General features: G+C 32.7%; 1 protein-coding gene and 1 long non-coding RNA gene across 2 annotated transcripts in view; one reads left to right on the top strand and one right to left on the bottom strand.

The window, feature by feature from the left end:
• Nucleotides 1–27988, top strand: part of LOC145243383 (serine/threonine-protein kinase 3-like) — a 116691-nt gene that overhangs the window by 81819 nt on the left and 6884 nt on the right. Inside the window, exons 4-10 of the mRNA XM_080106217.1 lie at nt 730–910; nt 2687–2749; nt 12587–12751; nt 13267–13372; nt 16244–16305; nt 17757–17894; nt 22888–22998. Coding sequence (XP_079962343.1) covers nt 730–910; nt 2687–2749; nt 12587–12751; nt 13267–13372; nt 16244–16305; nt 17757–17894; nt 22888–22998 — 826 coding nt within the window. The remainder of the gene's footprint in view (nt 1–729; nt 911–2686; nt 2750–12586; nt 12752–13266; nt 13373–16243; nt 16306–17756; nt 17895–22887; nt 22999–27988) is intronic.
• On the bottom strand, nt 397–26413 carry LOC145243384 (uncharacterized). Its single transcript, XR_013862861.1, has 3 exons — nt 26296–26413; nt 2758–2821; nt 397–528 (listed from the first exon to the last, which is right to left on the bottom strand). It is a non-coding gene; the product is annotated as an uncharacterized LOC145243384 (long non-coding RNA).

Below are 27988 nucleotides of genomic sequence, written 5' to 3'. Positions count from 1 at the left end.
CCTAAAAATGTTATGAAATATTTTATTAAATGTTTTTTTTCTGGTATTACTCTTATGGGGTCAGTCTCATGAAAAGAGAAAATGATATGTCCAATGTTGTTGACAATTGTAATTAGTTTAAAGTTATGTATGTGCATGATTTGGTGAAAACTTTAAATAGGAGTTTGGTCACATCTCAGAAAACATTTGTAAGATTAATTTCAAAATATTAGGAAATCAAAAAATGTTATGAAATATTTAATGATGATTAAAATCACTTTTTTTATTACTATTTAGTATTATTACTTAAATTTGCTGCTGATAACATGAATGGCATCCATCTGAAAAATATATTCAGAGTTGGATAAAATATTTTCGGAAAGGAATTAAATCAAATTAAGTGTTAACAATACTGTTCCACTGTCCTGCTTTCCAGTTGAATATAACATGGTATTTAAATCCAATGTAAACAAGTTCTTGTTGAGTCGCCACTTTCTACCCAAATTCTACCCAATTGAGTGGCCTTCAGGTCTTGATATGTGATGAGTCCTAAGTAAAAAAAAAAAAAAAAAAAAATGGATTAATGGTAAAAAAAAGAACATGGCTATTTAGCATGGAATATTGGTTTTGTAGGACAGAACATATCGATGACAAACTTTGAGAGAACTTACAATTTAACTTTTTGTCCACTTTAACTAATATTTAAATAGAATTATACTCTACTTATTTTTATTTCCTTCTTTTTGTCAGCTCTTATGGCAGTGTTTATAAAGCTTTACACAAGGAATCTGGATCGGTGTTGGCAATCAAACAAGTGCCAGTTGATACAGATCTCCAAGAAATCATTAAAGAGATATCCATTATGCAGCAATGTGACAGTCCGTACATTGTGAAGTATTATGGCAGCTATTTTAAGAACACAGATCTTTGGGTAAGTAAACTTTTGATTGCATAATAAATTCGTCTTTAAAAGATGAAAATTATCTATTTTTCATATTTTTTCTTCTCCAATGCAAACTTAAAATACATACAAATTATGAATAGTCCTGACCTGAGCATTCTTTATAGCAGAAATAAATATTCTGTTGTGACATTGTTCAATTTGTGGGAGATCAATTCTCTTTTGAACTTTACACAAGAAATACAATTTTTATTTTCTTAACATTTTTTTCTTACATATAAAAATTTACATGACATTTCAATTTGATACTAAAAGTGTAAAAAAAAAAATTTTTTAATTTAAATTTGACAAATGCACACCTTTATTACCAGATATACACAAGTTATCTTTTGAACTTTCAAAATCTGTCACAAATGAGTGGAAAATTTTCATACCACAGTTAAAGTACAAAAAGTTTTAGAACACAAACAAAAGTATTTCGATAGTTTAAAATAAAGAATTGTTTTTAAATTCATAAAATCTTTGTTCAAATTGATTCTTGTTTAAAGGAATGTGAGTTTTCCGCTTTTTAAGTTTTTTTTTTTACAGAAAAAGCAGATTTCTGCTTAAATTGCTATAGCCACCTATGCTTTTTGATGTAAATCTGCTTTTTCTTGATTTAATGAGAAATGGCTGACTTTTACCGAATTGCTAGAGCCTCAACTCTCTTTTTTTTTTTTTCTTTTTTTTTTTTTTTCTCTCCATTTGTCTGGATTTTCTCTTTCCCTCCCAGTTTTTTTTTGAATCTATTCCTCTGATTGAGAAATTCACTCTGGTTTTACTGCTATCAGCTACTTCTTCTCTTAGTTTGTCTGTTTGTTCCACTTTTTCTTGAAAACTATTGGGCCAATTTAGCTGAAATTTTATATGGACCATTATGATAAGGTGCAGCAAACTAAGTATGATGGTATCTGGTCGATGCATAGTTAGGGATTAATAAGAATTAATATTTAATGCAAAAATGAACAAAAATCAAACCATATTTAACCATTAATTTGGTATAAAACACTCATTCTAAGTTAATGGGCTATAACTTTTGCTCGATTTTTTTTTTTTTTTAACAGACTAAAAAGTTTAGTATATTCATATTTATCAAAACTTTTCAAAAAAGAGTATCATTGGGAACCAATGCATTTTAATTTTGAAGTTTTCTAAATTATCTGCTAATTTTGTTTAAGTGCTTTTTTTTTTTTTCTCAAAAATTTAATTTGGTTATTTTAATGTTTCTTAACGTAAGATATACTTTCAATATGCCATTGATTTGAGTTTGGATTTCAAACACTTGCCTGTTAATCTTGTGTGGCCCACAAACTGCAGAAACAGATTTTGCAACTAATACTTTTGTCCAAACTTCTTATATAAAAAAAAACGAACAAAAAAAAAAACAATATGAATGCTTCAGTATTAACATTCAAAAATTACCTCTGATGAAATTTATTTGACAGCCATGATTTTTGGTTTGAGCTTACTATTTTGAAAATAGCTACTTTCAGGAGAGTAGCTTCACTAGTTAAATAAAAAAAAATATTTTTTAAGTTAAAATCATTTTCTCCTTATTCATGGAGACACTATTCTTTCATGAAAAGCATCAACAGAATCTCTTCAGTGTGGTAACACTCCGACTTCCACTTGAATGGATAATAACAGAAATCAATAAAGAGTATGTAAAAATTAAAAATATTAAACTTTCAAGATAATGTTTTCAATGTTCAATAGTTTGTCCCTTTAATTTCACTAACACTTATTTTTTTTTTGTTTATTCTTCAGATTGTTATGGAATATTGTGGTGCAGGTTCAGTCTCAGATATTATGAGGTTACGTAATAAAACGGTAAGTACCTCCACTTGCTTGGTGTCCATATATTCGCTTGTCTAAGGTATATCTGATTGTCCACTTATATCTCTGGAAATGAAAGAAGAAAGGGTGTGATCAAAAAAGCTGATTGAAACTAAAATTGTACCTACTAAGACTGAAACTATTATTGAAATGTTCATTTTTATTCAAAAATAGTCATCTTCGTTTTCGGCACACTTATGATTAAAACCTGGGTTCTTTTTTTACTACTAAGTCGTTTGAAGTATCTTTTTAAAACTATAATACAGTGTGAAGCTGCAACATATTTCTAGATAAAAGCCAATTTTCATTACCACCCAAGACTCTATGGACAAATTTATCTTTAGTTGCCTTTTGACAACTAAATATTTTTGTTTACTAGCCCAAACCCATATGATTTTAGAATATGACATCTTCATTCCGTAACAAATACATCATAAAGATTTTTCTGCATTTTTTTTTTTTTTAATAATTGTAATTTTAAATATGCATTGAATTTTATGTTAAGACTTGAACATATAAACAATCAAATTTCTTCAGATGTATTTCAAACAGTCTTTGTTAATAAATATATTTTTCTATTAAACCTTTTATTGTTTAAATAATTTGACTTTGCTCGTTTTATTAAAAAAAACATAATGGTTGAAAAAGACATCTTTCACTAATAAGCTTCGGAAGATTGTTGGTAAAAAAAAACAACATAATCACTAAAAGATAGACGTTTTATTATTTCTAGTTGCCACTTGAAAAATTACTTGCAAATGTGACTGTTTCACTCGCAGCATAAAGCCCTGTCATTGTCGGCTGAGGTTGTAAAACATGTCAACTGTGCCTCTGCAGATGTATAAGATATCCCCACCTCATTTTTCAATTGAGTGATTAATTTGCTGGTGACTAAGCAGTCCATATTCAAAAGTCACTTGTAACCTTTTATTGTTATTCAAACTAAACGGGTGGTCAGTGACCAGATTCGATCAATTGTCTTGTCAAGCCCTATCATATACAGCTCACACTAAACTTATATCTAACATCACACATCTTCTTCAATCCTTCGCTAATAATGACTAATCCATTACAAAAATTTATGATAGAAAGCTGTGATGTAGAGTCAATCAGTTTGAAAGAATAATTTAATGACTGTTTTATCTGCTTTTTTGAAGTACTTAAACTGAGGAAACTTAGCAATTGCATGTGCTTCAAGTTGCTTTTAAAACAAATATGCCATCTATGTATCATTACTAAGCAAATGGGTTTCCTTCCCTTGCCAAATTCAAATTTTGAACTTTGTGTTGAGTGAGTTAGCATAATGATGACAAAATTAAAAGCATTAAAATAAAAAATAAAAAAAACTGTAAAGATCAGAAACATTGCAAAAAATTATCTCAATATTTATGTGTTGTTTGGATTCTTTGGATTACTGTTCTCATCTTGAGTACCATTTTCATAAGGTTTCAGTCACTGTAACTTCTGACCTTCTGATGTATCTTGTCGGACTTGGGAATCTTTCTAAATAGAAAGATTCCCAAGTCCGACAAGATACATCGGGAATCTGCACAGAATTTTGAAGGGAGCGTGTTATTTACTACATATCAAGAGGAGATGGACAGTTTAAGAAAAACCCTCCACCAAAACAACTATCTAGAGAGTATGACATCAGCTCTAATAAATCTTTACTAGACACCAAACAACATCCCCCACAAAAACTCTCCACAGTTGGTATATCTTACAGTAAAAGCTTGTTGGAAAAAGAATATGTAACTCATATGAGATCAGGACAGTATCCAGGAGCGATTCAGTTGTCTGGAAACGTCATGTCCGGGTCAACTCTTATGGAAAAAAATTATTAAATTAAAAAATTAAGAACTATGTATATGAGATTTCATGTAAATATGAAAAACTACACAATGGTGAGATATGTTGTGTACTAAAAGTAAGGTTAGAAGATCAAAAAGCCATAATACATGGGGAGATTGGTGGGGGTGATCATATAGGGAAACAAATCATCGATCATGGGATGAAGTAGAAAGTGGAGAGTAAGATGACTTGAAGAAGTAGCACATATGCTGGGTGACTCAGCAACTAAACAAACCTAGTATAGAACTTAACACCATGTGGGATCCTTCTATAGTATAAATCTCACCTGTCTGTGTAAATGTATGTTTGTATGTCTGCTTAAAACCTTCGACAGAGGTGACTGATTTTCACAAAATCAGTATCGTTTTGAAGCCAAACTCTTTGGACAACAAATATTGAAAAATTGGCTTAAAACATTAATTCCTTAGCCCTCAATTGGGCATTTTTTTACAGGGAGGGGTCGCTTTTTTCATGGATATTTTCGAAAGTCATCCCCTCTTTTCGATTGACTATCTTTAATTTAAACCTATGTCACTTCCGGTTTGGTGATGGGTGCAAAAGCAAAGGCGTCACTTTTTTTTTTTTTTTTTTTTTTTCCCCACGTTCATTTCCTCCTTCGCAGTAAGGTTCGAGCTTGCCTGCCTACTACCACTTTTTTTTTTGTTTTGCTCAACACACACCTCCAAACAACTGGGCAACGCCAGGCACTCAGGCTAGTTAATTATAAATAGATAATATATAGCAATAAATAGTATTTAAAAACGTTAATATATATATCCGTATATGTAGTAATAATATGTAGAAATAAATAGTGATATATGATAAATAGTAAGATAGTAAAGTAAGACAAAATAGATTTAAGGCACCTAAAATTCATACTAGAATTGTCTGCAGGGATCTGTGGGGCATTAGGTAGAGAACTTGGTAAAATTTTTCCAGAAGTTATACTTCTGGAGGTTGAAGGTTCAATCTTGAGTGCAAACGGCACTCTAAAATACAATTGTGAATTACTTAGGACTTCTACCCAATCATGGCTGGTGGAACGAGAACATGCTCTAAAGGTTTCCATTCAAAATTTCATGCAGATTCCCAAGTCGACAGAAAGATTTCAGAGTTCAACAAGATACACCTGAAGAAGGTTGGTTACATCAACCGAAATGTGAAAATAACACTCAAGATAGTAGATAATACAGTGGATGTGTTATCGGCAGCTCCAGTAACTCTTGCTTCTCCTTTTTTGTCCCTCAGTCCTCATGCAAATGGGTGATTTTTTCTGACAAAGGGTGAAGAAAAAGCTGCTTTAAAGGTCGGTAGTACTTGGTGAACAGTAGTCTGAGATGTCGGACATTTTTCTGTCTCTATGTCTATCCTTGTGGCCATGTCACTAGTAAGGGTGCTGGAGGTAAACGTTTTGTCTGGGGTGATGTTATCTGCCTGATAGTCAGGGACCCGAACCTTGGATTAACCACTAAGGAGGCTGTCCTATCAGCAGGTGCAAAGTACTGGGACTGCTGTATTGCCATTTGGTGAATGGGCTCTGGACCATGCAGTAGTCTCTGGTGGGGCCTCTCGATACCATACTAGTGGGTAATTGTTACGGCTTTACCTTTTCATGTGCTACAAAAAAAAAAAAAGAAAATTCCTGTCTTTTTCTCTCTTACTTTCCCTCTCTGTACTGCTCTAACCAAGTATGCCGACCTCTTCCACAAATCCCAAAACCTCAACATGAAACATCTCCAGAAAAAAAATAAACCTAGAACCCCATCTTCCAACATAGACCCCTACTACCATGTCTCCTTTTCCAACATCAAGGGTCTACGTTCCAACCTTCCAGAGGTTGAAACCCAATTGCAGGAGACGACACCGGACATATTCTTTCTGAGCGAAACTGGAATAAATGAGTTAATAATTTACGGATACTCTAACATAACATCTAAATCTGACCCCCCAAGATCGCCATGGGCATGGAATATGTGCCTACATTAAAGATGGCTTCCCATGTGGCAGGGATATCTCTAGAGAAGATCCTAATTTACCTTATATGTGCTTCCGGGTTGCACTTGCTTACACCACTGCATTTATATTTGCCCTCTATCGGCCCCACAACAGCGGAGTTACTATCTTTAAGAGCATATCTGAGAAAATAGACCACATCCTGTCTGCACATCCCTCTGCTAACATCCACATCTATGGTGACTTCAACGTCCATAACGTGGAATGGCTGACCCACTCAAATAAGACGGACGATGAGGGGAGGTTCTGTCATGATTTTGCCATTGCTTATGATCTCACTCAGATTGTTAGCAAGCCCACCCATGTGCCCGATACTACAGGTCAATATGCAAGCCTCCTAGACCTTTTTCTCTCAACTTCCCCTGTTCCGTTTTTTTCTCCTCTAGGATCCTCCGACCACTCCGTCGTATCAGTTAAGATAAAAATGAAATGTAATGTAATAAGTCCCCAGATGTACCCCTCCACCGTACTGTATACCGATACTCCATGGCTGACTGGGATAGCTTCCATACATTTATATCTGATCTACCTCTGCATTCCATGTTTAAAAATGATGTGTCCTCTATAGTATCAGACCTGACCGAATAGTTAATTGTAGGCATAGACCGATTCATACCATCTACAAAATTCCAACAAAAACCTACCAAACAGCCAGCCATGGTTCTCCCCAGAATGTGCTGCTGCCATCGCGCACAGAAATCACTTTTTCCATAGCTACCAACGTAATAGATGCACTGAGACTAAAGCTGCTTTCAGGAACGCCAGCAACCACTGTAAAAGAGTAATAACAAATGTAAGAGAGCTATATGCCCAGTTTGTTAAATCCAAAGTAGCTGATCAGCGGCTTGGTTCCCACCAGTTTTGGCAAATAACAAATAGAATCCTGAACAGAAGTGTGCGTTCTATTAGCAATACACATGAAAAAATTGAAATAGCTTAAAATATTTCAATATTGGTATACATAGATGAGCTTGATGAGCTAAGAAAAAATATTTTTAAATCTGATTAAAATTAAGAAAGTTATGACTATTTTTGTGCCTCAAACGTTTGGATATTTTCCCCTCTTTAAGACTATAATGCGTTTTGTCACATTTTTTACACTACTTTTTCAGTAAAAATGTCATATCTTTGTCAAAACACAAGACAAAACAATGAAATTTACCATATAAGTGTATTTTTGTACAAGGAATCAGAATATGCAACTGAAAATATCCAAAAGTTCATGGTTTCCAAATAATCTGCAGTAAATGTGCATAAATATGCTGCAATTCCTTAAAAATGCTATGTATCCATAAACAGAAAAGAAGTTGGAGAATTCAAAGTTGAATTGTAATGTGCTTTATGTACAAAAAACTTAAATCTAAACATAGGACCATTTAAAAAATGAATATATTGCAATATTTCTTTGGTATTATTGTAGATTAACACCTTCTGTTTAACCCCACCCAACCCCTTCTGACCACCCCTCCAAAATGTGATTCTGCCTTTTTAGGCAATTATGTATGAAATGCCATGAAAAACTTTAATGAAAGATAAACAAATTATTTTAGAATTTAATGTAAAATAATTCCCCATTACAGGTCATTCTAGCGTTTTAGGGCAGTTAACTGGTTTTTTTTATGGGAGATAAATCCTGTATGCTTTTTGTTTTATTTTTTTTTAAGACGATTATGTGTGGTTTTAAGAGGGTTTCTATGCAATGAGAATATGGGGAGGGTTGCTATTCGGACTTTGAATTAATTGTAGGGCTAAGGAAAATTATGTGTGAACATACTGAAGACTTGACAGAAACAAAAACAATATTAGAGGGGGGGGGTAGTTTCACAAAAATTTATTGAGTGAGTTTCTAACAGTATTTTGTCTCGTTTTTTATTTATAACTCATTTTCCCAAACTTACCGCCTCAAAGAGAGAGTCGCCCACCATTTTAAATTTTCGAATACGTTGGTAAACACTGTTTTTCGAGCTGAATAAACATGTTACATTAAATATAAACACTAAAAACATATCCAGTTAGGTAGAAAAGTAACTTATCTTGTTTTGATAACATTTATTTGTTATATATTTGTTTTTTGACAACTTTTTCAAATCTGTGTATAGTAATACAAACAAGATTTTCATACCTCTTTTGATTTTGAAAAAACATTTGTGGCTGTTTGCAGTAAAACATTGTTTTAATTCGCTGTTCAAAACTAATGCAATGAATAAAAGTGCATGCAAGCTATATATCTACAAAAGTTTTTGTTTTTTTAACCATGTTTTTAAATTTGACCAGAAATGTGAGAAATTATAATGGATTCATAATGCCGAATTGGTTGGGATTGTTGTTATTATACATTCTGAAAACCAAATAGTTCTAAACTGATGTTATTCTGATAACATTCTCTAATTAAACATATCAGAACATTTCTATTCATATTTTCATGTTTTTCTTAATTCGTTCTTGAATAAAGATTAAAGAACACGTGTTGTTTATACTGTGCTATGACTAATACTACAACTGCTGCTGCTAATACCAACTTAATTTGACCAAACTTGAAAAATAAACATTTTTTTCGGGTAGGTCCTTTTAAATTATTATCAATTACCGCGGTCCTACTCAACATAAAATAATACTTTTAATTGATAAAGATAGTAAAAACAATGATTTATTTACTAGTGGGTGTTCGATGAAATTTTTTTTTTTCAAAATGTTCGATACTCGTCATATTAAAGTCTTATTTTTGACACAACAAAAAAAGAAATGGTCAAAAATATTTCGGACACTTGACAGTATTAAGATTAACACCTCTTCTGATTGGTTTCCGAATTTCATAACGAAATTCTTCATACAATCATGGTACAGGCCTTTAGGAAACAGGGAGGGTCATTATAAAACCTTACCGAAAACGCCAATTTATGACTTCACATTTTTATCACTTTATTTGCTTAAAACTCTTAAAATATATAATGTACATTCATATTTATTAATTCATCTGAACGTATATTCATTTCCAAACAAAATAGTAGTAATTTGAAGACTTGAAGTGCTTTGGTTTGAAAAATAGGGCTATTTTTGTAGAACTACCTTGAAATCTGTAATTATCCAAAGCGTTTTTTTCGTCCGTGTGTATTACTAGTTCTATCCCAACCATCATCAACGGACCAGAGGTCATCTTGTCAGCTTCAGACAAGGCCAAACTATTTGGCAAGAACTTTGCAGCTAATTCTACCCTATGCGACGAAGGCCATCAACTCCCCATATTTCCTCCTATAACACAGAACGCGCTAGGTAACATACAAATATCTGTGCATGAGGTCACCAAGCTAATCAAGAACCTTGATTCCAGTAAAGCTACTGGCCCTGACGGCATCCCAATTATAGTGTTAAAAAAGCTTCAACCAGAACTTGCTCCCATACTTACAAAACTGTTTATACGTTGCCTTAAGGAGAAGTGCTTTCCAATACCCTGGAAAACCTCATCAGTATGCCCTGTATTTAAGAACTCAGGTGATAAGCCATCTCCCTCTCAGTACAGACCAATAAGTCTCCTGTGTGTCATGAGTAAGTTGCTGGAATCCATATTAAATAGAGAAATAGTCAACCACCTCAGCAGAAATAACCTAAGTGACACGCAATATGGTTTCCGTTCTGCAAGATCTACCGCAGATGTGCTAACAGTTATCTCATAGGATTAGTGAATCTCTTGACAAAGGCTTCCTTTCCAGGGCAATTGCTCTTGACATATCAAAGGCCTTCGACAGGGTATGGCATAAAGGCCTACTTCACAAGATCTCCAGCTATGGTATAACTGGAAATATTCTCTCTATCATTAAATCATTTCTCTCTGATAGGCTCATTAGAGTAGTGGTTGATGGACAAAAATCAGAGGCCTGCAGTATTAATACTGGAGTCCCTCAAGTGTCCATCCTGGGCCCAACTCTCTTCCTGATCTACATCAATGATCTCCCTAAACACATACTTAAATCACTCGTTGACATCTATGCTGATGACACGACCATCTACGGCAACACATCAAAGGCTGTAAATGACAAAGTTCTCTCTGATTCTCTCTCCTCTGATCTCGAACGAGTGGTTCAGTGGGGGAAGACGTGGCTAGTTACCTTTAATGCATCTAAAACCAAACTCCTATCTCTACATCATCAACGCTCTGATCCCCATCTGGCATCAATTGAAATGGATGGCTCTCGTCTAGGAGAAGCCCGATGTTTTGACAAGCTTCTGAGCTTGATCTTCACTCCTGATCTGAAATGGAACACGTACATCAAGTCTGTTGCCAAGGTCGCTGGAAAGATGGTGGGATCCTTCTACCGCTCCAGAAGATATCTCACTACTGATGCACTTCTCTATCTATATAAAAGCCAAGTACGTCCAAGGATGGAATACTGCTGCCATATCTGGGCAGGAGCTGCTAAAAACAGCCTATCCTGCCTTGACAAAGTACAAAATAGACTTCGTGGCTTAGTGGGGGATGCCCTTTTCTCTTCCCTGCAACATCTCTCCCACAGAAGAGATGTTGCAAGCCTATCTTTGTTTTATCGTTATTTTCATGGCAGGTGCTCGTCTGAACTCCAATCTCTTGTCCCCCCCTTGCCAATCTTTTACGAAAAACACCCGTCTAGCTGAATCCACTGTCAAAAACTTTCCCCACTCTTTATTTATGCCTAAATCAAAACGTAGATTCCATGAACAAAGCTTCTTTCTTAGAACTGCACGCCTGTGGAACTCTGTTCCGTCTGCCTGCTTCCCTCCTGACTACAATTTGGATGTCTTCAAGTCCAATGTAAACAAATTCCTGATGACCCCCCCCCCTTCCCCGAAGTAGACACTTTATTAAATATCCACACTAACGTACTGTACTTACAATAACCCTTATCCCTGAGTGGCTTCCGGGCCTTGATAAGTGGTGACACCTTGTAAAAAAAAAAAAAAGATGAGAACAGTAATCTGAAGAATCCAAATAATACGAATAATCAATCATCTCAAAAATCTCGAAACGTTTATAATGTTAATGTCTAAATTTATTATATTTGTATTTTATAAAATCTGAAAATATATTTAGTTTGGGAAGTGGGTTTTTTTGGGGGGGTTTTTTCCCCCCTCCTCCACACATCATTCTAGCTACAGATATCAGTAATTGTTATCTTAGAGAAAATGTCTTCATCTCTAATTCAAACATTCCTATTGTAAATTGGACTGGTATTAATTTCCGTTTTTCTTTTTCTTTTAAAGAGGTAATCTATACACAACTAACTATTGAAAATCTATTGGCATAATGACACTCTTGTTAAAAAGTGGATTTCCATTATATTTCAAAGAAAACAAATTTCTTATAAAATTCCACGCGGGTAATCATCAAATTATCAACATTTTAATTTAGATGATTATTTTTAGTAATTTTTTTTTTTTTTTAATCATGAAATGTACTTAAAAAAAAAAAAAAAAAGAACAATAATAATAATTTATTTCCAGGCCTGAAAGGCACTTAGATCCAATATTTATCACCAGTTTAATAGCATTAAGTAAAACAGATGCTCTGAACCATGACTATGAATGCTAGTCTGTTGCTAGTTATGCTTCCCAGCAATGCATATGGTTTGAGTGTTTTACATACAACACCGGGCATTTTCAAATGATCATCCATGTAAGAACAGGCTAACTCTGGCTTTTGGGTGACGTGAAATCTGCTGATACTTGTGAACCATGCATGTATATAGATAAGTAATCTAAATTCTACTTATACATGAGATCTGTATACTTGACGAGTTAAATTATTTTTATGACCTTAAAGAAAAACATGCATATCATAAACTTGTGAAATCAAGAACTTATTAAAGCCAAATTTGTGTTAAAGAACAGATAAAATGAAGTAATATACCTTAATTTCCTCCTTAGTTTTCACTTACACTTTCGATAATTATTAACTAATGTTTATCTCTTCTACAATATTTTCATCATTTCTTCCAGTTGAACGAGCTTGAGATCGCTACTATATTATCCTACACATTAAAAGGACTGGAATATTTGCATTCTCGACGGAAAATCCATCGTGATATTAAAGCTGGTAATATACTCCTGAATAATGAAGGCCAAGCCAAACTTGCAGATTTTGGTGTTGCAGGACAACTCACTGTAAGTATTAAGTTATTAGAGTTAGAAGTTCAGTTGAAAAAAAACAAAAAAAAACAGGATTCTCAACTCTTGTCTAAATTTGCAAACTCTTGACCATACTCTCACCCAAATATGCCGAAAACTTACCCAAATTTGCTGACTCTCGACTCGACTCCTACCAAAATTTGCCGACCCTCGACGCGGCAGTCGCACCAAGTTGTCGATCCTTGACGCGGCAGTTGCCCCGAGTAGCGATCCTCGACGTGGCAGTCACCCCAAGTAGCCGATCCTTGACGCGGCAGTCGCCCCGAGTTGCCGATCCTCGACGCAGCATTCGCACAGAGTTGCCGACCCTCGACGCGGCAGTCGCCCCGATTCGCCGACCCCCAACGTGACTCTTGATGCCAGTTTTCAAACCATTTCTCCCTATTTCCTTCTAGCTTAATTTTTTTAAATGTTTTTTTTAAATTGAATTTTAAAAAATCTTGTATTTCTAAAGTGGGTGCAACTGACGCTTATTGTGTTGTTGCTTGTAGGACACCATGGCAAAGAGGAACACTGTAATTGGCACTCCCTATTGGATGGCACCAGAAGTCATACAGGAGATAGGGTATGACTGTGTGGCGGACATATGGAGTTTAGGTTCGTACCTATACAAAAATAAATATGTATGTCACCTACCTACTGTTAGAGAAGGAATTTGAAATTTTATAAAAATGATCCACTACCTATACATGTTGTTCTAAAGTTATGCTTACTGATTTTTTTTAATAAAAGTTAAACCTAAGGGAAAATGAAACCCTACTACTAAAAATGTGTTTCTCTGATTTTTAATGTAATTTAAACTAAAGAAACACAAGTTATAAAGATTCTTATAATTTTAGCAAATTTTGATAATTTTATGATTCTATAATAACAGCTTCACTCCATTAAATGTAATCTTTTCTATACTTGCACACGGTTTTCCCAAAACAGTATTTGATTGATTTTTACTATATTTTTAGATTAAAACTCTTTGTACTGTTTATCTCGCTATTGTAAACGAATTTAGTTAGTATTTTATTTTTGTACACATTTTTTGTTTGTTATCTCAGACTCTTTTAAACAATTTAAATTTTTTATATTCTTTAATCAAGGTTTACTTGTTTTAAGATATATTTAAATTGAAGGTGCACAAAGAAAAGCGACTAAACTATAACAAAAAAGGTTAAAGAATATTAATTATAAAAATAAATTGAAAACGTTAAAATAATGGTATCTCTAAATGTGAAATGCTGGTGTTCTCAGACCCAGGTTGTCTGATGATACCAGCTTCCTGATCTAAAATGCAAAAAACGTTGATGCTTTTATAATAATCACTACGTTAAAAAACGACCCTGGTGTCTAACTGTCCCGTGGGGAGGCATTGTAAATAGGCACAATTATTATTCCAAGTTTGAGTGAAAAAAACATTTTTTTTTATATATAACTTCCTACTACCATAAAACTAAATTTACAGTCAAGACTAACAACATCAGTTACCATCCCATACTTAGGTTTAATGTTTTCAGGATTAACTAACTTCTAGAAAATTATCATGCATAAGTTGTATCGGGGGTTATCTTCCAGAAAATAAGTATGAAAATGCCTACTTTTCTGGACATGTCTGAAAATTAATAAAGAATTGCAAATTTTATATATATATATATATATATATATATATATATTTATTTATTTTAAACTGTACTGAAGGTCAGAAAACCATTGGTACCGTCGGTTTCAAGCTTAACACAAGGGGGGACCAGTTAATGCTAAATAATTTTAGGGTCTCGTCAGCCATATTGTTTTCTGTTTGCGGAAAAACCAGGACCGCACACATTATATATAATGATGTTCATTTTTATTTAATTATAGCTGGTCTGTCCCTATTTCTATATATTTTATTTTAATATCAATTTTTTTATTTATTAAATATATGCTTAAATGTATTTTGTCCTAATCTGTTCTGAATTGACATAGCTTCCGGTCTAAATCGTTATTGCTGACTGGTCCAAGGGAGGTAATAAATGTATCTTATTAAATTCTTTAAACTTTTGGTTCCCTTTCTTTTATTTTAATTAAAGGGGGGTAACTCATAAATCTTTGCTTTTATATTTTACTAGCGGGGATAGCCGGCGTTGCCCGGGTGTTTAGAGGTGTGTGCGCTCGGGCGGGGGGGGGGGGGGGATCAAAACAAAATACGCGAAGTAATCACCTTGTTTAAAAAAAAAAATCTTAAAACTTAAAAAAATCGAAAAAAACAAAACAAAAAACAAAAAAAAACTAACAGTAAGGCAAACGTACGATGTTAAAATTTCTTAAAATCGGAAAAACAAAAAAAGAAAACGCGAATATGATGAAAAAAAAAACAGAAAAACGAACGTTAAAACTTCTTTAAAAAATCTGAAAAATAAAAACAAAAAAAAAAAAAAACAGAACGTGAAAGATAGCTTAAATAACCCTGTTTCAATAATAAACCTTTAAAAATCGGGGGGGGGGGACATCTCACACAACGATTCAGATAAGATAAAGTGTGCAAAAAACCTGACACGTTACCTGCTCGGCCAACAAAGAGTAACAGAAACACGTTTGAATTTATTTAAGTATTAAAAACAGAATTGACACGTGCCCACATTAAAAGTTAACTCTGCTACTTCTATTTGACCTCATTAATGAGGTCAAATAGAAGTCGCGGAGTTAACTTTGGCTGCGGGGCAGCTTTTGGGTTTGTTTACCCAACTTTGGCTGGTTGTTTCCTCAAGATGTTGGGGAGGGGGGAAACCAGCTCCCCATTGTCCAGATTGAATAGCAATTGTCTGATATAAGGAGTTTGGCCCCACATTGATCAAAGCTGATTGTTTCTGGACGTTCCCTGGTGTGATTGCCGGGAACGCTCCCTTAGCTTAGAATTAGTTTCGGTTTTATACAAAAAAGCTGAACGAACACAAAACTGGTTGAAATAGCAATAATTTTATAAAAATCGACGTAAATAAATCTAGACGCAACGCGCGTTCGCAAATCATACATATTATGATCTAGGGGCTATATAAACAGTTCTAAGCAATATTAACCCCCTCCCCACACACACAGACACACCTAGGACCGTCAGCAAAAAAAGCCTTTTTCGAGACATACAAAAAATGTGTGCGCGCATTTGCCTTTCTGATCTTCTGTACAGTTTTAAATAAATATTAAGCTCTCGTATTGAAATTTTTTCTTTGTAATCGAGCACTTTGTTGGAATTCTTTCCCATAAAACGGTAAACATATATTCATTTATGCTTTGTTTCTCAACAAATTTTTCATAACATAAAATTAGAATAATTTTTAGCAACGATTGTAATATTAAGAAACAGCCAAAGTAATTCCTGAAATCCGTTCAACATATGTATGCACGTCTACAAATTCTCAACTGCAATTTGAAAAGCACATCCATATTATTACTTCAACAAAATGTTTAAAAAAAAAAATTCTGTTTATTTTGTTTTTTAACTAGGTATTACTGCTCTAGAAATGGCAGAAGGAAAACCTCCCTATGGAGATATACATCCTATGAGAGTAAGTGTTAGATATTTTTTGCATTTAAAAATATCTTTGATGTACATCATTTTCTCATTTTTAAATTTCACTGTCAAAGTAACGTCAAATATTGTTTGCAAGTGTAATTTATAAAACAATAAAAATCAATTATTTATTTAGAATATGCAACTGAAACTAAAAAAGTAATGATTTAAAAAATAATTTGTAAAAAATCAATTAACATGAATTTGCCTTTTAGTTTATAAATATGAGTAAAAAAAAAAAAAAATGTCAAATATTTGTAATTTAAATTTTAACATTTATTAATATGTCGGAACCATTTTTTAGATACTATATTCTTTCATTAAATTGTCTTTCGAATTAATTTTAAAATATCTCCCCCAAAAATAAATGTAAATAAAATGTTGGTTTTGTTCAGAATTCCCTCATTAAAAAAAAAAAAAAAAAAAATCTGTATGATGTGACGAAATGAAAATATATTTTTAAAATCACATTAATTGATCCAGTAGTTTTATTTTTAAATAAGATAATCACATTTTATGGATAATCGAATTACTCGCCTTTTGAAAAAAAAATTTCAAGAAGCAAAGGAAGGTAACGCAATAATTCGAACTTGTAATATTCATTATAATGCTTATGAATTCCCATTAATCACTTAAAAATTATTTTCTTTATAAAAATAAAACTACTTGATCGATTTACATGATTTGTGGAATATATTTTCATTTCATCACAGGTACATATACAGAGTAATTTTTTTTTTTAATATAGGGTGAATTCTGGGCAAGAATCAAAAATTTTAATATCACATTCTTAGAAACAAACTTCTTTATGGAAAAGATTATTGTAAAATGAATGAGTTTCCTGGTTAAGAAATACAAAGGACATCTATTTTCAAGCCAGACATGACTTTTCTTTCAGTTTAAATGCTTTCTAAAATACTATTAAAATTTTGAAGTATTACAATAATATATATATAAAAAAAATTTAAAAAAAAACCCAGCAAATTTAATCTTTTGTTAATTATTAAGCAGGGACGGTGGGGATGGGGGTACTTTGTGAAGCTTCAAAATGTGAAAGGAACTTTTCTGGTTTAAACATTTTTAGCCAGTCTTCGTCTGTTAAAAGATAATTTTATAGATATTAAAGTTTGGAGTTTAAACATTGGATAATAAAGACCGTAATATCTAGAAAACTACTTGTCTGTCCCAAATTTAAATGTGATATTCGTTTTAAGCATATCTGAAAGCCTATAAAAGTCATCAATTTAACGGTGAACGTTGAGTTGCAGTTAAAATAAAAATAACATAATTTTTATTAAAACAAATTTTCTCATATTCATCTGAAAATGTCAGTTTATATATGTTTGTAAGAAAGAATAAAAAAAGCACTTTTTTATTGCTTATTGAAGACAAATTTTAGGCAAATATTATCTTTAAATATTCTTAAACGTGAATTTTTTTTTCCAGGCCATTTTTATGATTCCTACGAAGCCGCCACCATCATTCCGTAATCCTGATAAATGGTCACCAGAATTTATAGATTTTGTTTCAAAATGTTTGGTAAAAAATCCAGATCAAAGGGCAGTTGCACAAGACCTCTTAAACGTAAGTAAAAGGATTTTCTTTTGCCTGTAGTCTTATGTATAATGATGAACTTGAAAGTTTATATCTTTAAAATTAAAAGCAGCAAAGCTTTGTTGTTTCTGTCATGCATAACTTATTTAAGTAGAGTTCAGCACACAAAATATAATCGATGTACTGAAAATATTAGTCATATTAACTAATATTTATGTTCACAGTTATGATAAATTATGTATTTGGTGGTGATACAAAATTTATTCATCCTATGAAATATTTGAACTCTGTGATTCAATAGTCAGAACTTTTCACTGACAGGTATCTTTTCCAACTATCTCTGATATTACTAATCAAACAAAAAACTGTTCGAATTAAATATACAAGAGAAAGAAATTGACTGAAAATTAAATATTTTTTATCAAAAAAAATATGTTCATTATGTTACATCTTAAAATTTTTTAAAGCAACTTTTGTATGACGTTATTATACCAGTCAATTAAATAGGGACCAACCTCATTTTATATATAAGATACAATATATATATATATCTATATATAAAAGATAGAACACTTGAGTACTCTTGTCTGATAAATATAGAAAACAATTCACTCCCTTAGCTAGTTTGCATGATCATAATGCTGCCAATATACACATACTAAAAGGAATTCATCTAAACTCTACACTAGTAGCATAATACTAGTAGTAGTAGTAGTAGTAGTATGGTCAACTGATTTTTCGATTTTATTACAAAAGTTTTAGCTAAGAAAATTATAAATCAAAATTTGCAAGAAAAATATTTAGAAATATAAATCGAACAGTTTTATAAATTTAGCAAATTTTCTGTGCTAGTGTATTTTTTAAATAGTATTTTCAAGTTTAATTAAAGTTTTATGTTTTTATTAAATTGTAAGGTTAAAGTACAGAACAGGTACAAAACACCCTCCCCATGTTAAGAATGGTTTTCTAAATGTTTCAGCATGGATCAATAAATGCACTAGTACCAATTTTAGTTTTACTTTTTGTGAACATTAAGTATAAGATTTATGTAATTTGATAAATTCATTAAAAAATAAGATAGTTTTATTTTATCAGAAAAGTAAAATATCATTTAAAGTTTTTATTCATAGTATTTAGAATTTTCAAACAATTTCATTTTACTGAAGAGGGTAACCTTGAAATTTAGTATCCAACTAGTATTTATCTTTTATAGCCATAAAGTTTTCTTATTGGATTTTCAAAGTTAGATCCAAACTGCCTTTAAACTAACAAATCAAACTTTTTCAATTGTTATTGTGCATTATTGGGTTGTGATTGAATCATTGTTTAAAAGGATAAATAAAATTAATAGAGTGCATGGAACACATAATGAGAGCATTCTACATCAATTTTGAAAAGTTTAAAAATCCTTATAGTAAAAAAAAAAAAAAAAAAAAAAAAATGAAACTATAATTAACAATGCATCATCTTGGAAATATCGTCAGTGAATGTTATATTCATTGGAAATTTAATAAAATATTGTATTTTATCAAAATCTGCTAACTCCAAAATATTATTTAAATTCATATTTTTTACTCTCAAGACTTTATAGAATTTTATATTTTAAAATAACAAAAGCAATATTACCAAATGTTCAAAAGACAATATCACCAGAAAAAAAACAAAATATCTGCTAAATAACAAGTCGTATACAAGGGGGAGATAATAATAAAGGAGAAGATAATCGATAAAAGGGAGATAATAGTAATAAAGCTAATTCACAAAGGGAGATAAATACAAAATAATAATTTCAAACAAGAATGTATATGAGGGGGAAAAAAATTGTATAAGTCAGTGAAAATATCTGTAATATTTAAGGTTTCTTTTTAATAAACGTAAACATTCATAGAATCCCAGTTTTTGACTTATACTCTCAGCAATGCCAGTACCCATTTATACACTTGGGTCAAGTGTTAGCTTACAGCATCTTATATTCTTGAATGGTCCCTGTCTAAGTATTGATCAAGCTCAATGTGGTTTAACTTTATTGATCTGGTGAAAATCGGCATAATTTAGTTATAGTTTAGTTGATCATTGAGCCAAAAATAATGGAGCATTACACTGTCAGAGATCAGTATTAGAAATTCAATTTAAAGAATTCAAAAGGAATCCATCCAAATGCAGAAAAGAAACACTATCCCAAATTCAAAAGTTAAACTCTGTCATTATGCAATGCATATGTTAGAAAGAAATTGAAACTTTCTCATTGTCACAATCCATTGGCCTTTTCATTATCAAAGGCAGGTAGTGATTGGTTGTAAGTGACAAGAAAGGGTAAAAATTAACATATTGATGTCAGTTACTTTTCTGGCAAAAGTAAATGTTTATTGTTGAAATCTGTCATTATTTTCAGAACAGGCTAAATATCATTGATATGCAGACCCAAAGCAAGATAACTAAAGGCATAAAAGAAAATAATTATTCTTGACTTAATGACTCTAATAAAAATATTTTTTAAAAAATGGATTCTTATTTAGAATTACATTAAATTAAAAAGCAAAATACAGAAAAATCTTGTCATCTAACAAAACTATCATATTCCAAAATTACATAAATTGATCAGGTTTTTCTTTCTTTTTTTTTTTAACTAAGAAAATCAAATTTTATGAGGAAGCAAGATGGAGGCTGGGAGCTGCCATGTTATTTTCAAATGTTCTAAAATTAAAGAGGACAACTCAATTCTACTACCGAGATTTTGTTTGTATTCAAAATAATTGAAACTTTTTAATTGCTAAAAAAATTGTAAATTTTAATTTTCTTACTAAAATAAAAACTATTTAATCAATTTGTGATTTTTTGGAATATTACATTGTCGTTCTGTGACAAGTACTTACATTATAAAGTTTTTGTTTCTGTTATTTATTTATTTTTTTAAAAAAAATTTTTATTTTTTATTTTTTTTTTACACAGTAATCACCACTTATCAAGGCCCGGAAGCCACTCAGGGATAAGGGTTATTGCAAGTACATTACGTTAGTGAGGAGATTTGCTGAAATGTTTACTTAAGGGGGTGGTTCATTAGGAATTTGTTAACATTGGACTTGAAGACATCCAAGTTGTAGTCCGGAGGGAAGCAGGCTGACAGAACAGAGTTCCACAGGCGTGCAGTTCTAAGAAAGAAGCTTTGTTCATGGAATCCGCGTTTTGATTTAGGCACAGATATAGTGGGGGAAATTTTTCACAGTGGATTCAGCTAGACGGGTGTTTTTCGTAAAAGATTGGCGAGGGGGGACCAGAGATTGGAGTTCAGACGAGCATCTGCCATGGAAATAACGATAAAACAAGGATAGGCTCGCAACGTCTCTTCTGTGGGAGAGAGGTTGCAGGGTAGAGAAAAGGGCATCCCCCACTAAGCCACGAAGTCTATTTTGTACTCTGTCAAGGCAGGATAGGCTGTTTTTAGCAGCTCCTGCCCAGATATGGCAGCAGTATTCCATCCTTGGACATACTTGGCTTTTATATAGATAGAGAATTGCATCCGTAGTGAGATATCTTCTGGAGCGGTAGAAGGATCCCACCATCTTTCCAGCGACCTTGGCAACAGAATTGATGTACGTGTTCCATTTCAGATCAAGAGTAAAGGTCAAACCCAGAAGCTTGTCAAAACACGGGGCCTCACCCAGACGAGAGCCATCCATCACAATTGATGCCAGATGGGGATCAGAGCGTTGATGATGTAAGGATAGGAGTTTGGTTTTGGATGCATTAAAGGTAACCAGCCACATCTTCCCCCACTGAACCACGCACTCGAGATCAGAGGAGAGAGAATCAGAGAGAGCTTTGTCATTTACAGCCTTTGATGTGTTGCCGTAGATGGTCGTGTCATCAGCATAGATGTCAACGAGTGATTTAGGGAGGTCATTGATGTAGATCAGGAAGAGAGTTGGGCCCAGGATTGACCCCTGAGAGACTCCAGCATTTATATTGCAGGCCTCCGATTTTTGTCCATCTACCACTACTCTTATGAGTCTATCGGAGAGAAATGATTTAATGATTGAGAAAACATTTCCAGTTATACCGTAGCTGGAAATCTTGTGAAGTAGACCCTTATGCCATACCTTGTCGAAGGCCTTTGATATGTCGAGAGCAATTGCCCTAGAAAGGAAGCCTTTGTCAAGAGATTCACTAATCCTGTGGGATATAACCGTCAGCACATCTGCGGTAGATCTTGCAGAGCGGAAACCATATTGCGTGTCACTAAGAAGGTTATTCCTGCTGAGGTGGTTGACTATTTCTCTATTTAATATGGATTCCAGCAACTTACTCATAACACACAGGAGACTTAGAGGTCTGTATTGAGAGGGAGATGACTTATCACCTGAATTCTTAAATACAGGGCAAACTGATAAGGTCTTCCAGGGAGTCGGAAAGCACTTCTCTTTAAGGCAGCGCTTAAATAGATTCGTAAGTATGGGAGCAAGTTCTGGTTGAAGCTTTTTTATGAAGTGTAATTCTAAATAAGCACCAAAACTTTTATTTTTGGTTTAAAAGAACACATGGATGGATTACTTCCCCTTGATTTAACGCATGTGTGTTGACACTGTTATAGTCATGCTAACTAATTGGGTCGAGATGGAGAATCATTATATGGAAGATTGAATCCATCTTGGCAGAGAGGAGGTTTTGAAGGGATAATCAAAGTTAACATGATAAATTTTGTTCAATTTTATAAATCAAACCAAATTTAATCATTATGTATAATGCTGAATTGGTAATTTTGGAGCTATTTGGAAAATAGCTAATTTGGCTAGAATAAAACTAACACATATTTTAACTCATTTTAAATCAATTTTCAATGCTTTTATTCCTATTTATGTTTAAAAAAAAAAAAAAAAAAAACAACTAATATTGTAGCTTGATCATTTTCAACCAACTTTCCACTTCTAGTACGATTTGCAAGAAATACTTTTTTTTTTTTTTTTTTTTTTGCAGTACAGTTAAAATTGCATTTTGATTTGATGATAAAAGTGTATGTTATTTTCAGCATGAATTTATCCAAAATTGTGATCCATGCACCATTCTTCAAAAAATGATCCAAGAGGCCCGTGAAATACACGACACACAAACCTCACATACACCCAATGGTGATGAATCGGTAAGCTTTTATTGCTACTGTTCATTTCATGCTGATGTATTTAATAATGTAATTTCTCTATACTTCTTTTTGCTTTTCTATGTCTTATAATATCCTTAATGGCGAACGCATGAATCTATTTTTTCTAATTTTCCAACTTCATCGAGATTAACAGGTCACAGTTTTTCTTCTTGGCAGAGATGTCCTCCTGTTTTATCCTTGCTATACAAAAATGTACAGTGTTTGCTAAATAAATAGCACAAAAGAATTATAATTTATGGCGATATATGTAGTAGTAATCAAATATATTAATTTTATTTATACAAACATTAATGGCTACATATGTGCATACATGTTTCTATAATCACCCACGTTGGGGGATTACGTCTTCAGGCCAAGAATTATCGTCGAAAGTAGTAATCAAATATATAAAAGGCTATATGCCTGTCTCCATATTTTCAAACTCTATCTCCTCTGAAACTAAAAGACACAGAACCGTGCTAGGGGCCTCAAATGATTGGATTTTTTACGGACTGCTCTTTTATTGATCTTTAACCGATTAAAATAGTTTTTAAGGAGTCAAAAATGGGTAAAAATTGAAAAAATCGTTATACATTTTGTACGTTCATCTTAGTTTATTTTTGATTTTAATTTTTAATCAGTTCATATGCATGTCACGTTGGTACGATGGTAACATCACCAGCTTTGAACGTTAGTTTCGGTTTCAATTCTAGCTGATGTACTTTTTTCTTTTTTTTTTTTACTTTTGAAATCACGACTCTATAATAATATTATACAAGATCTGGAAAAAATAAAATATCATATTTAAACATATTTCATGTCCAGGCAAAGCCGGCTGTTCTTAATGGGGAATTGATTTTTATTTTTATTCTGGTACACAATTTGCAATTTTGAATATCAAAAAAAAGCCTATAAATATTTTCTAATTGAAAATTATTGAAATCGTTCAATATTGTCATTCTGTTTACTTTGTCTTGTACCCAACTGCGTTTTTATAGAAGACTGCTTTGTCATAGCCTTCAAACAAAATTCTTTGTACACTAGACACAATGCTTTAAGCAAAATTTCAACGTTGTCTTTAAGAAGTTTGTTTTGCAAAAAATCTATATGCACACAGTAAAAGTTTTTAGATGTAATGAAAATAAAATTTGGGTTTGGAATATTTAATTTGGAAATTTTTTAGATGAGGATTGATGATTTTGATTGTTTGGACTATCATTCTCATCTTGGTTGTTGTTTCAGCTAATGTAATTTTGTATTTTCTTGTCCAACTTGTTGAACTCAGTTTAGACAGTTTCGAATTGAACCTTTTATTTAATCCCTAAGGGTAAATTGTTCTTGTTTTATCAGCCATGACTGGGCATTATGTTATCCTTAGTTATTATCGTCTATAGTCAGTATTGAACCTTTAATCCCCCACAAGACTGTTACTTAGAACACATTGTTAATCAGTATTCTCTCTTACCATCTGAAACTGTCTCACCCATGTGTCTACCATCTTTCAATATCTCAAATATTGTTTCAGTCCAACATTGTTTTAAATATTACATTATGAGTTTATAGTTTAATTCTGTTATTCTCTAGTCAAAGAAAACTTTGTGAACCATACACTAACTGCCATTAAAGATGTACTCAAACTCCTTGATTGTTGGGTGGTGAAGAAGTTGCCTTATTATTGCCACACTCTATAGCAGGCACGACAGGAAAACAAATGAACATATATCTAAAGTAATGGCAGAAACACTAGAGGATGACCTCCAATCAGTAGTGGAATGGGGACAAAAATGGATGGTCACATTCAATGCCGCCAAGACAAAACTGGTTTCATTCAATAATTACAAGAAACCTTCTCTACCACCTATAGCAATGGCCAACGACTCTTTATCTGAGAGTACGTCTCTCAAGCTCCTTGGCCTAACGTTCACAGGAAACATGAGTTGGAACAATTACATCGAGGGCATTGCTAGGGCCGCTGCGAGGAAGGTGGGCTCTCTCTACCGTGCTAGAAAACTTCTAACACCCGAAAGTATCCTGTACCTCTATAAGGCCACTATTCGCCCATGTATGGAGTATTGCTGTCATATTTGGGCTGGTGCATCGGCTACTAGTCTCTCGCTCCTTGACAGGGTTCAAAAGAGAGTCGCAAATCTGATAGGCCCTAAACTGGCATCTAAGCTTCAGCCTCTGTCCCATCGTCGAAACGTTGCATCCCTCTGCCTGTTCTACAAGTATTATAATGGTGAATGCTCTGAAGAACTGCAAGCACTTGTGCCCCCACGACGTGAACACCCTCGACAGACCTGACAAGCTGCAAAATCCCACCTCCACACTGTAGAGATCCCTAGATGTAAAAGATCTTTCTACTCCAGTAGTTTCTTCCCCAGAACTACTAGACTTTGGAATTCCATTCCAGGTCACTGCTTCCCCAACTGTACTAACATGCATAAGTTCAAGTGCAACGTGAACCAACATCTCGCTGCCCTAATCCCTAAATAGTACCCCAGTAGATGTTTCCCCTGATAATAGCCCCCTACACCAAAGTGGCAATGTGCCTTGTTTGGGGTGAAAATGTAAAAAAAAAAAAAAAAAAAAAACTAACAGTCAAGTTCTCTTCTCTACCTAAAAGCTAGTCAGGAAATGAGACTGTTTGAGCTCGCCACTTCTCACCCATGATATCACAGCAACATGAAAGTAAATATATGTATATATACTCGTGTTGGGATAATTAATCAGAATCAGGATTATGAAAAATCAGAACTTTTGGGGATGTCAGAATCGGAAAACTCTTAGCCAAATTTCCGATTCCAAAAATGATTCTTTCAATATTAATTTTCCATTGTTGTTACTGATAAATATTTATTGTTGTGAAACTATTAGTAAAATTTAAATCTATAGATCATAATAGCATCAAAATAAGATGTAAATTTATTTTATTTGCATGAAGTAAATAAAACGAACATTGAAATATGGGACAATTTGCTGGGTAGCCTTTTGAAGAATTCAGTTTATTTACAAGGTTCCAAAAGTTAAAACATTTTTGTCAAGAAAATACATTTGTTAATCAAATTAAGAGTAGAATATAAAAAATGTTTTTATCTTTTTAATTTTATTATTTTATACTGTTAGACTTTTGTCCAGTCCCTCAGCCAGCATTGGCAAATATAACAAGGGATGGTCGAAAAGTGTGAAAAGGCTTGGCCTTGAATTGAATAAATGAATTTGTGAATTTTCATGCTTCCATGGGAAACCACCTTTGGTGCCAATTTTTCTTTGATTCTGTATGTATTATCTACTTACTTAGACTTGGGGATTCCTGCGGCGCCTGGGGCAGTCAAATGCATTTTCAGTTTGAAGCAAGATTCACCTCATCTCCCATATCTGTATACTGATTGTAAAATAAAATTATTTAAAGTTGTTTTGGGTAGATATAGAAAGCAAAATCGAGACTATTAATAAATTCTTGATTATTGATATCATATTGAGACCTTTGCGTTGCTTATTTGTTGCATTTTTCTTCCACCAACAAGACGCACATTAAAGACAGAAAAATTTGCCAACATTAAGATGTAAGTGTATTTCTAAAAAAAAAGACATTTAAGCTGTGTTTCATGGATTTAAAATGAATTACTAACATTTATTATTTTTTTCATATTTAAACTTTAATGAATTTTTATAGAAATTAATTAGATTATCTATAATGAATCTCACATGTCTGTTTAAATGTATGTTTGTATGTCTGCCTAAAACTTTTGACAGAAGCGACAGATTTTTATGAGATCAGTAATGTTTTGAATCTCAACCCTTCGGATGACAAATATAAAAAAATTGGCTAAAGCATTAATTCCTTCATCCTCAATTGGGTACTTTTCTACATACACCTCCAAACACCTGGGAAACGCCGGGCACCCAGGCTAGTTTTATTATGTAAGAACTTAGAAATATTATTGTTGTTGTAGATTAACACCCTCAGCTAAATTACTACTCCAAATAAATTCCTACCTTTTTAGGCGATTATGTGTTAACACTCTGAAAAACTTGGCGAAAAGAAAATCAATCAATTATTAAAGAATTGGATGGTGGGGGGGGGGGTCTACTTCACATATTAATTTAACGTAAAATGAGTTCCCGTTAGAGACATTTTAGCATTTTAGAGTAGTTAACCAAAACTTATTATTTTCTATGGCAAATAAGATCTGTGCATTTATTTTTTGGGGGGCGGGGTTTAAGCAATCATGCATAGTTATACGACCTTGACAGTCAGACTAAAAGTTAATGCTAAAAACAAATAGTGAACATCACTATAAAGTTAGAATAACATGGAAATAATGAGCATTGATCATTTTATGTTAAATTTATGTATGAAAGTTATCTCCCAGTCATAATTCTAAAATAATTGTTTTTTTTTTTACTTTTCCAGCAAATGTTTCAAGGTAATCACCTAAATCAAAATGAAGATTACATTTTTAGCTGAGGGTGTTGACATTTTTATTAGTATTTTATTGTGTATATTTTTTTCTTTTTACATTAAAATAAAATCTATTAGATATCTATAATATTGTCAGTGGCAGTAACTGACTAAATTATTTATTATACACATGAACATCCTTTAAGAAAGGGAATGTACAGAATAGTTTACAATACATCCCAGCTCTGTTCTTATCTTAAGAATGGCTTTTTTTGTTTATATTAACAATGTTAGTTAGAAATTTATTCTTAGCATAGGAAGGAGGCTTTGTTAACTATTCTGTTCCTACACTTTGAATACCAATAATCCAATATTTTCAATTGTTATAAAAATATTCAAATAGCAATTTCAACTAACAACAAATGCAAGTCAGTTTTGTCTTAAAAGAACAATAAATCTTTAGTTGTTTCGCTATTTTCAAAGGAAAACATTTGAGAAAAATATTTACAAAGATCTACTCATGTAATATACACACCCTCACTGAATGTATTTTTTATGTTTGTGAAAATATATACACAAAGTTTT

Source organism: Euprymna scolopes, chromosome 22 (assembly GCF_053919585.1).
Source record: "Euprymna scolopes isolate OS-2025 chromosome 22, ASM5391958v1, whole genome shotgun sequence".
Taxonomy (NCBI): Eukaryota; Metazoa; Mollusca; class Cephalopoda; order Sepiida; family Sepiolidae; genus Euprymna; species Euprymna scolopes.
This window is presented reverse-complemented; position numbering and strand designations above follow the sequence as displayed.